Source organism: Notolabrus celidotus, chromosome 19, assembly GCF_009762535.1.
Source record: "Notolabrus celidotus isolate fNotCel1 chromosome 19, fNotCel1.pri, whole genome shotgun sequence".
NCBI lineage: Eukaryota > Metazoa > Chordata > Actinopteri > Labriformes > Labridae > Notolabrus > Notolabrus celidotus.
Genome location: NC_048290.1, coordinates 10,630,631 through 10,641,150, shown reverse-complemented (window position 1 = coordinate 10,641,150; position 10,520 = coordinate 10,630,631). Strand labels below are relative to the sequence as shown.

At 41.1% G+C, this 10,520-nt stretch overlaps 1 protein-coding gene across 17 annotated transcripts in view; it reads right to left on the bottom strand.

Moving 5' to 3' along the window:
* Positions 1 to 10,520, bottom strand: part of prrc2b (proline-rich coiled-coil 2B) — a 26,242-nt gene extending 15,722 nt beyond the window's left edge. For 10 of the 17 annotated variants that reach the window (XM_034710062.1, XM_034710064.1, XM_034710065.1 and 7 more), the window contains exons 1-8: positions 10,318 to 10,518; positions 2,987 to 3,164; positions 2,683 to 2,860; positions 2,234 to 2,336; positions 1,857 to 1,920; positions 1,530 to 1,673; positions 529 to 842; positions 53 to 177 (exon numbers count right to left, since the gene is read on the bottom strand). In XM_034710062.1, the coding sequence (XP_034565953.1) occupies positions 53 to 177; positions 529 to 842; positions 1,530 to 1,673; positions 1,857 to 1,920; positions 2,234 to 2,336; positions 2,683 to 2,860; positions 2,987 to 3,101 (1,043 nt within the window). In that variant the 5' untranslated portion in view covers positions 3,102 to 3,164; positions 10,318 to 10,518. Of the gene's footprint in view, positions 1 to 52; positions 178 to 528; positions 843 to 1,529; positions 1,674 to 1,856; positions 1,921 to 2,233; positions 2,337 to 2,682; positions 2,861 to 2,986; positions 3,165 to 10,317 lie in introns of all 17 variants that reach the window. The other 7 variants (XM_034710071.1, XM_034710066.1, XM_034710072.1 and 4 more) reach the window with 6 other exon arrangements.

Here is a 10,520-nt window from a genome sequence, read left to right as displayed (position 1 = left end):
TCAGGTGTCACGAACCACTCAGGTCAAACTCTCACATTGTGAACGGACTTACTTGACGAGTTCCGGTTTGGCGTAGTTCTGTCTCATGGGGGGTTTGCTGTCAAATCGGGCGGGGGCTGCAACAGTGGTGGGAACGTTGTCTGTGCCCGGGGCTTCACGTGTGTCTTTGGAGCACATCTGAAAACAGAAACATGACAGAAATATTCAAATGTTTGAAAATTGCAGTATTGTTTGGACAATTTTTCCAAAATATCAAGCATTTCAGTTTCTAAATCAGACAGCTCTGCAGCTTTTTTGTTGTTTTTTTAAAGACAAATGTTCTAAACTAAAGAAGCAATTTAAAAACGCTGCCTTGGGCTCCCTAGAGTTCTGGAGAACTTTTGTACAACTTTCTTGTATTTCAAAATCTTACAAATTCATCCATAAACCATAAAAATTATCAAATCAATTAAGGACCCAACTTTTCAAGCAAAGCCTTTGAAGCCTTTTAAGAGCACTGGCATGAAGAAGGAGTTTTATGTTACTCACAAATGCAGGCAACATGTCATGATAGACAGCAGTGGAGGTGTGGTGAAGCTGGTACTGCAAGGCAGTGGGGACGGTTGTTCTGCGGACAGGCTGGGCGGGTCGCAGGGAGGGCTCCTTAGGGTCGAGGACCGGAGACTGAGCCGTCACTACGCTGGAGGGGGTTGTGCCGGTGGCAGAGGGCGGGTGAGATGGGACCGGAGGGGTGCCGGTCTCACCCAGGGCAGTGATCTTACCCTCAGGATCTGCTGGCAGGCCGAGGGTCAGGGACGAGGGCTGAAGGTTCCTGCCACCACCTTCCCTCCAGCTCGTCACATCTTGTGGAAGAAGAGAAGAAAGGATAAATGAACTACAGAGCAGATGCTGCTTTGAATTTAAGTTAATCAGTTCTTTGTACCACTGAAACAGTTTCAAATATCCTAAAACTTAAAAATGACAGCTTTTCTCCCCTCTGCCACTGAGGTCAAACCCAGAGGTGGCAGCTGTGAGTCACTGAAAAAGATGACAGCATGTCAGCTGAGTTCTACTTGCCCTAAAAACAAAGTACACAAAAACAAGCACATAGCACTGGGTCATAAAATCTGAATTTACTGCTCTCTTCCTCTGATGTTGTAATTTCTTACTTTTATCGAAGAGTTATAAATATGATGACAGGTACTTAATCAAAGGAGCAACACATTTCATTTTGTTAGTGGCTGTTTCTAACATACGTGTGGCTCAAATGCAGCTTATAATCAAGTAGACTGCATGCCTTTACTAACCGTCATCTAGCAGTAATGTTCAATAGAAAAATCACAAACCCAAGCAGAGAAGACAAGAAGTCAACTTCGAAAACATTTTGTACCGTACACAGTATGTGCCTAGTTATTTTCCGCCACTCCCGAAGTATGCAATATCACTCAGCTTCCAGACAGACAAAACTCTAGCCGCCAATTAAATGATTTATTTCCGGCAGACTTTAACTTGTATTTGTGAGCCTGCCAAGTCTCTTGAACAGGGCTTACTCTGGGGGCGGAGGCTTGGTCCGGGCCCATACGACGGATCGAAGCCGCTTCTTTCCTTGCCAGCCCTGTCCTGTTCTCCAGCTGCCTTCAGCGTGGGAAATTCCTCGTGAGAGAAGGGCTGAAGTCGGTTTGAGACCCTTGAACCTGAAGAGATGCGATGAGGACAGTGGTGTCAGTCTGACTTGTGCATACAAGGACGGGGACGGTGTTGTACAAATTGGCAAAGACAGGTAGGGGTCACAGTTCGGTTAGAGAATTGTTCACCGGGAGCGTGTCATTTGATTTTAAACACATCTCACGCTTAATTATAGAGATAAGATGACTCACCATCTTGCTCTACTGCCTTTCCATTTAGCTGGGCCCATTGCTTTGGTCCACCTGTGTTTGTGTTCTGTGGAAATTAAGAAAACCAAGGTCACAGTCTGATAGCTGGATTAGATCCCTGATCTGCATACTGACTATATTCCTCACCTTATTTCTAATATATAAAAGTATAAGCGATGTATAAGCTTCACATCATAAAGATGCTGCAGTACTCTAAAGCAGACGATGCATTTTCTGCTCAATGATTCTGAATGACATCTACAGCTGTCTATCGAGGGGCTTGTCTAATATGAGACAGAAGTTCAAGCACACTCCTCTTGGCATTTAGAAATACTGCCTGGATGAAAAAATCCAGGGCAACCTCTTCTGCGCATACACACCTCCTGGTTGGCTACCGGTAAGGGCTTCTGAAGATTGGAGACAGATTTCTGTAAAGCCAGCTGCGGCTGCAACTGCGGCAGCTGTGGTATTGATGCAATAGAACTGCAAAAAAGAAGTAAAATCAAAATATGGGTTAAAGTGATTGTGTGCACGGAAGCTTCATACATTTGAGCAGGTGTGAATACGACAACTCTCTGTGATCGTGGTGCAGCAGCTTTACAACAACAGCTGAGTACTACAAAGCTCAGAGCCACGTTTCACTCTCCTGATGCTGCCTTCCAAACAAGAGGAAGAGTGATTGAAACTCTTAAAACTACAAAGGTTGTCTAAGTTCCACTGAAACAGAAAACTGTATCATGTAACAAGCATGCAAGCATCCCTGTAGCACAAAGAATTTACATCAAATCTACAGTAATGATGAGACAACGGGGTATTTTTCTCCCCTCACCTCTTTTGCTCGGGTTGTTCCTGCTTGTTCGCCCATCCTGTACCGTCTTTAGGCACAATAATCACGTTGGGATCGTTTCCTTTGTTTTCAGACTTCAAGCTCGGCAGGTGAGCAGGTGGGGGCATGCGCCGGGCTGTGGCCACTTTTCCAAGACTCTGTAAGCCATGTCGCGGGACTACTGTGTGGGAAAAAACGGAGACAAAGCAAGGGGAGTCTGGTTAGGAACTGGATCCAAAGAGTCATAAACAGTGACATAAACCAAGATGATAAATATGGTAGAGAAACTGAATAAATTCAAACTTACCTGCGTTTTTCTGATTTTCTATTGATTTTCCCTTGTACTTGTCAAATAGGCTGAGTGAGGAATACTTGCTTTTCCCATCCTTGGACTTGGTTATTTGCCCCAAACGATCGGACATTGCGATGTAATGTCATCGAGTATGGAAATTTTTCTTTGCGCCTCTTCCCAGTGCCTTCAGATTCTGGAAAGAGAAGAAAAAATTGAGTTTGAGCTCAGACCTTTAACTGTGGTAACAGAGGGCATTCATCTACTTTGTTTGGTTGAGTGCATAGACTTTATAAAATATGGACGTAGTATCCGTGACGTCGCCCATATGTTTCTGAAGAGCTGTTTTGAGGCCAATCGTCGGTAGGAGCCATATTGCTGCTGTCGAGCGATTGTGATGTAAAGAGGCAGACCTTGAGCCTCCTAGCCAACAGCTACAGTGTTCCCGCCTGTCAATCAAGTCAGCTGTGCCTCTCATTGGAAGACTCGTAATCTAAATATCTTTGAAAATGCAGTTAGAAAAAAAAAATCACCCCCCCCTACAGCGTGTGCCGATAGAGAAATTAGCTATCCAGACTACACTCGTCTTTTGTACCAGGCTGTAACGTTTATTTCTGCTGTAAAGATCGCATTTTTGAATTGGTGTGTATGTGGTTTCTGGTACTTCCAGAGCCAGCCTCAAGCGGATCCTCGATGAACTGCAGATTTTAGCACTTACGCATTGGACTCATATTTTTAGACCGGAGGTTGCCACTTGGCTGATTGTTATACAGAACGAGCCAATGTTGAATTGTTTCATCAGGACTCAAGTGTGATTTTAATATACTATTGGAATACTTGTATTCGTCATTTACTTGAACGGTATTAATAACAGACTTTTATAAGTCATGCAAAAAAAACTTGGGGGAGGGGGGGGGGGGGCTTTAACACCTTTATATTATAGAGGAGAGGACAATGGATAGTAGGGGTGTGGGCACTTCAGTGGCCCTTATGAGCAAATCACAAGGGCGATCAGAAAACATTATGGCAAATCAGAAAACACTACGGCATTAACCAAACCGGAAGAAGTAGGTACCCTTGTAGGACATGACTCGTCGCTGATTGGACTGGTCTATCCTTTGACATGTAGTGTTTTCTGATTTGTCGTTGTGATTGCACTTCAGGGCCACCGTAGAGCACACACAGAGGCTGCAGACTGGATTCGAGCCTCGGCCACCCCTCTACACAGGGGCACAACTTAACCATTAAGCTAAGTCCGCGCCCTTATATATACTTTTTTGATATTGACCCTATAATCTTTCAAAATTAACTCCTGTTCCATAACTGTATAAAGCTGTTTAGAGCTGATGTACAGCTGTAGAGAGGTAAACGTGTGGTAAGGCTTAATACACAAATAGTTTTTGTTTTGTTTCTTTTGTATGACATTTTGGGAACATTTGTGTTTTGTTGTAGTGAAAAGAATGCCGTAAGTAATACATTGTGTATAAAGTGAACATGTAATAAACATGCATAGCCGTTTCCCTTAAGCACACCTTGTGTTTTAGCCACTACTCCCTACCATTGAAATATTACAAGAAAGCTGTCCAGCCAGGAAATTCTTCTAAAGTTGCACACTGCTGATTGATTTTGTCAAAAACGTAATATCCAACTTTTTTGGCAGGACCAACAACAATCTACCTGCCAAAACTGAACTGAGACGGTAGCATCACATTCAGAGGAGATCAAATTAATCTGGCATTATTTGAGCAGCTTGTCACAACAATGAGATTCATTTTGACTTTGGTTTAACAGACAGATTAACATTAGATAGCTACTGCTGGTAAAATATGCCCATGAAGGTTGGTCATGTAATGAGAGAAATTAAAGCTTTATAAAAAAAAATAACCAGTGTTTTACATACATGACAATCCATCAGTTTGTGCTCAGGGTGGAGCACTGATGGAGGAAACATAGTAAGCAGTGAAGAGCAAAGAGCATGCAACAATGAGGAGTACATAATGCTCTCTGTTCATCTTTCCAGCCTTGTTCTAGTTAAGTATTTTCTTCTTTTCATGACAAGGCAAACCACCATCTTTAAGTGTCAATACAATGCCAGCATTGTGCACATATGAAGAGACCATTCAGTAAAATGTACAGTAAGGTAAATATAGAGTTGATGACATTGAGTCAATGATGTTTGTTTAATCAGAAACACAAACTAGAGAGGTATTTTCTCAACCGCGGTTATATGGGTGTAGCATTTAATTCAGTCAATATGTACATAAGCATCCTTATCAAAAGCTGCAAGACAGAGATCAGGTTCTTCTATTTGGGCTGCTCTTTCATTGTGATCCCAATAAGAAAAAATATATATATATATATATATATATATATATATATATAGATATATATATATATATAGATATATATATATATATATATATAGATATATATATATATAGATATATATATATATAGATATATATATATATATATATATATATAGATATATATATATATATATATATATATATATATATATATATATATATATATATATATAGAGAGAGAGAGAGAGAGAGAGAGAGAGAGAGAGAGAGAGAGAGAGAGAGAGAGAGAGAGAGAGAGAGAGAGAGAGGAGAGAGAGAGAGAGAGAGAGAGAGAATAATAATAATAACTGTGATGGAGGGTGGAGCAGAGAGACACACGGCAGGCAAGATGAAGTGCACGTTTGTGTGGAGGTATGGACTTGTTCATAAGTTCCTGAAGTCAGTTTTACATTGACTACATAGTTATGCGTTGGAGTGTCTGCGTCGCTCTGCAATACTCCGCCCAAACACTAGTTAGCAGTGCGACTTCTATGCTAGTCATATCGACGGTTTCCAGCCTTGATATATTCTCTGCTTATTTGTGCACAAGAAACTATAGTGACTGAGCGTATCATCCAAGTGTATTATGTTGGAGTTGTGGAAGAGGTGTAATGTACAGTCGTAATGTATGACAATTCACAGGGCTTGTGGACGATGTCATAATGATGGGTAGTTACATTTTTGAGGAGGTGCACATCAGGTTAAGGGCGTAGGCTTCTGCATAGGTACAGGGCTATGTGAACCTACGGCATAGGCCATGGCCTAGCGTCGATACAGAAGCCAGTTGAAGTGAGTTCCTGCTGTGAAGTGAGTTCCTGCTGTGAAACAAGCAACTTCTAATTTTTCAGTCGTGCCATATCTCTGTACTTTATCTTTATGTCGACCGACAGCTGGTGCTTGAGTGCTCTGTTGTTCGTGTGTGGTTGAAAATATGAGAGTTGATTCTTTATTTTTCATAGACTTTGGAGCTTTTCAACACTACTGAACATAAAAATAACAGACATCGTATTAATTTAAAGCAGGTTGTATCGAGCAGTATCCAAGCATTGAACATTTTGAAAACCTAAGATGAAAAAAGTACAGAAATGCTAAGATAATTGTAGTTGTTACCAGCACGATTCAAAATGAAGAACAAATAGTAATAAAAAGAAACAATGTGTCCCTAATTTTTTACATCTGTAGTGGAATTTTATAGTTTTTGTTTGTTACACATCCTGACCTGAGGGCAGACACACCAACACGTCCAACTTGGGAAAGACTTTTAGACTTTTAAGAGGCAGTTTCTTGATTACGATGTGTTCTGTGAGCAGCTGTGATTCAAACCAAAGCTGCAGATGTGCTACCTTCAAATCTGCACAGAAAACCTTGGTTAATTTGGTCATGATGCTGTGTTCACTGTTGATCTAAAACCAGCACAACCAGACACAGATTTTCCCATTAATGTACAGTATAGTTTGGTGTAAAGTATAAATGGGTATAAAGATTTTACGGGCAACCACAAAACATCTCCCCTGGAGTTATAAAATGTGTTTATTTGATTTTTGAACACCTTAAATTCAATTTCTCACCTCACTGCTGGGCGTCAGCTACAGATATCTCAAAACTTGGACAGAAACTTGTTTTGTTGAATAGCTAGATACCACCACATATTTTCTTGTAATTTTTGACAATGGTGCCAAACAAATTGGTGTATTCAGGACCACTCACACATTCACCAAAACAAAATGATATGTGACAGATAAAGTTCTGATATGCAGGAAGAAAATGCCATGCCAGGAATCCCTTCTCTTTCCAGGTAGACGCTCAATTTCCATTATTCTTCCCTTACTACTTCACTACATTGAGAACCGAGCAGTTAAAGGAAATAATTTTGACTTGATGTGCACACGTTCTACTGAGAACCATAACCAGTTATGTTTGCTGTGTCTGTTCATCACTTATATGTGGACAAAACCCTGAAATGACATACTTTGATAAGATAAACATTTTAGCTCCAACGCTCACCACAAAAAAGGATTTGCTGCACTCAGTGTGGCCCATAGACTGTATCAATAATGGACGTAGTATCCGTGATGTCACCCATCTGTTTCTGAAGCGCTGATTTGAAGCCAATTGTCAGTGGAAACCATATTGGAGATGCTCAACTCAACCTGACTTCTGTCGAGCTACTGTGAGGTAAAGAGGCGGGCTTTGAGCCTCCTCGCCAACAGCTACAGTGTTCCTGCCTGTCGATCAAGTCAGCTGCGCCTCTCATAACGGGAAACTCGTTATCTTAGTATCTCTGAAATTTTCGTGTTACAGAAAAATTCCTCCCTGTGCAGTGTGTGCCGATCAAAAAATGAGCTATCCACACTACACTCCTCTTTTTTACCAGGCTGATAACATGTTTATTTCTGCTGTAAAGATCTGCTTTTTTTAATTGGTGGGTATGTGGTTTCCGGTACTTCCGGAGCCCGCCTCAAGCGGATCCTCGATGAAGTGCAGTTTTTAACACTTCCGCATTGGACTCAACTTTTAGACCGAAGGTTGCCGCTTGGTTGGAACCCTTACATAATGATCAAGACCCTGACACTGATCATAGGGGTCCCGTCTTACCCCAACGAGGTTCTTTACCTGGAACAACCTGCTCCCTTTAAATTACCATGCATTGGTGATGAAGGTAATTGGTACACCAAACAATGATATGGAAATTAATTCAATGTCTTACGATGGTTATATTTAGAATTTTGAAAATACTCGGCCAAATCTACAATTTGAGCCATGTCCCTTCATAGTAACGGTTAACTCCTAGCTTTTTTCTAAAATGACCTCACTTCTGAAATGAGCCGGCTGTTATTACTCACATTAAACTGAACAATTGCACAGATGGTGAAGTACAACAAGGTAAACAGGACAGCATGCACCTGGTTGAGTGTTTTTGCCTCATTACTGCCTGGGCTTGCAACACTTGCTTTTGTATCTATCAGTGTTAAACCACTGCTGGATCCCGCGCCTTATTCTGTTGTGTTTACTTCATACAGAGTCTTCTATTGTTGTAACATACATCTTTATGTCTTAAACCTCTCCCACCTTTCCTCCTGTGACTTTTCAGATGGTCTTTTCATCATTAGTATACTGACCTCAAGTGTATATGACTTCTTTAAGCTTGCTATGTATTGCTATGTAATGACAATTCAGAATCAAGTACTCAACAAAGCAATGTCATGCATATCATCATGTGGACACTGTCTTCTGCCCGTAGTCCACAGCTGGTGTTTTAAATACTATAAGGACTATATAAGGACTATATGGATTACAACAGTAGTCAAATAGGGCCATCTATTGTGTACAAACCCTACCTCTAAACAACACAACTGATGGTCTCAAATACATAAAGAAGGCAAGTCATTCTACAAATTAACTCATGACAAGGCTCATGTTAATTAGAAACCATTCTACTTCATGAAGCAGATTGAGAGTGCAAAGAGTGTGCAAAGCTGTCGTGAAAAAGAGGGCTACTTTTCAGAATCTAAAATATAAAACATATTCTGGTTTGTTTAACACCATTTTGTTAATTAAATAATTCCATATATGTTATTTCACAGTTCATAGTTCTTTCAGCTTGCTGATACAATAACAATCAATCGTCCAAAGACTGTGATTGGAGCAGCATCCCTAGCAATGGTGTGGTCGTTATAACAGATCCAGATATTACAGGCAGTTAAATCATTGCTATGTAATGACAAATCAGAGTCAAGTACTCAACACAGCAATGTAATGAATATCATCATGTGTACACTGTCTTCTGCCCGAGCTGGTGTTTTAAATACTATAAGGACCGACCTTTGCAGATAAATATCGTCCAAAGAGCCTGATACCAGACCATCTACTGCGTATCGGAGGCCGCTCGGTTTCAGATCTGCATAGGCGTTTCACTTGGATTGATGGAGAAGAAACATCCGCCAATAAAGATCAATCAGATCCGAATTAGAGAAGACAATGCCCCGCTTTGTTCTGCTACCTTACATTTTCAACCCTTCCATTGGGACTGCATAACTATTAAGTAGAATATAAAGCCTGGTTAACGCAGATGTGGATGCTAATGCTATGACAGCTAACTATACTTGATTTTCAGCAAGTCAGACATTATGTCCACCCGAAGAAAATAACACAGGCACAAATTATGAGCATACAAGCTCAGTTTTAATTACAAGTATATGTCAAAGAGTAGTATATGGCACCTCTAATGTCAGTTTCAGATGAAACCGCTACCTTCTTTGAGAGCTAATGCTAGCTTCAGCACATGAAACTGACACCGGCCAGCTTACTGTACGAGCACAAAAACAAAGTCTAACCAACCAAAGATTTGAAATAAGGAGTCTTGTTAATTATATCAGTTTGAATACTGCTGAATTATTCTTGAAATGTCACGTTAATACACATTAATCGAGGAGGACCCTCTGTATAGTTGCTGGAACATCAGAAGTGAAATATGCTAGCTTGGTGGCTAAAGGAAAAATTGCTATGTAAACATCAAGTGCAAAGGGGCCAAGGCCTCGTAGGGCTGTGTTTCACCCATTTTGATCACATCTCAGACCGTTAGGATATCTGCAAACTGATGCTTTGTTCCCTCCGTATCCACGCAGAAATAACAAAACATCCATTTGCTGTTACTTAGCATTAGCTAGCTTCAACTGTCGAAAACTAGCGTAACTGCAATCCCGTTCAACTTCCAGTCTGGTGTTCAAAAACAACCTTGACAGGCCCGGAGGTTTCAGTGCTGGGGTGTTTGACAGTATTAAACACTGTGACTTAGAGGGAATCTTATGCATAAGCTCAGGCAAAAGGCCGACATTTTCAACCTTTCTTTGCTTTCAGAGCAGTCAGACGACAGGGATGGGAATGTAGGACAAGGCGATTAAAAATGGCTGCTGCACAGAACAAAGCAACAATAAAACTAGGCAGCGGAGAAGACGAGCAAAAAGTAGAGATTTCAAAGAAACATTCATATCCATAACTCACCGATTCAACGGCTTGGTGTGTCTTCTGATCAGTGGCAGGGATATATTTCCACAAAATGCTGTCTAATCAAAGGATGGATGGCGATTGTAAAGCCCAATCTTCATAGGTTGAACCGATAGCAGTGTTGTTGCTGGGGTCCTACCCGGCCTGAAAATGCACAGGGCTGTGTGTAGGCTGGATCCGCTCGCCAGAGAGCGTCATAC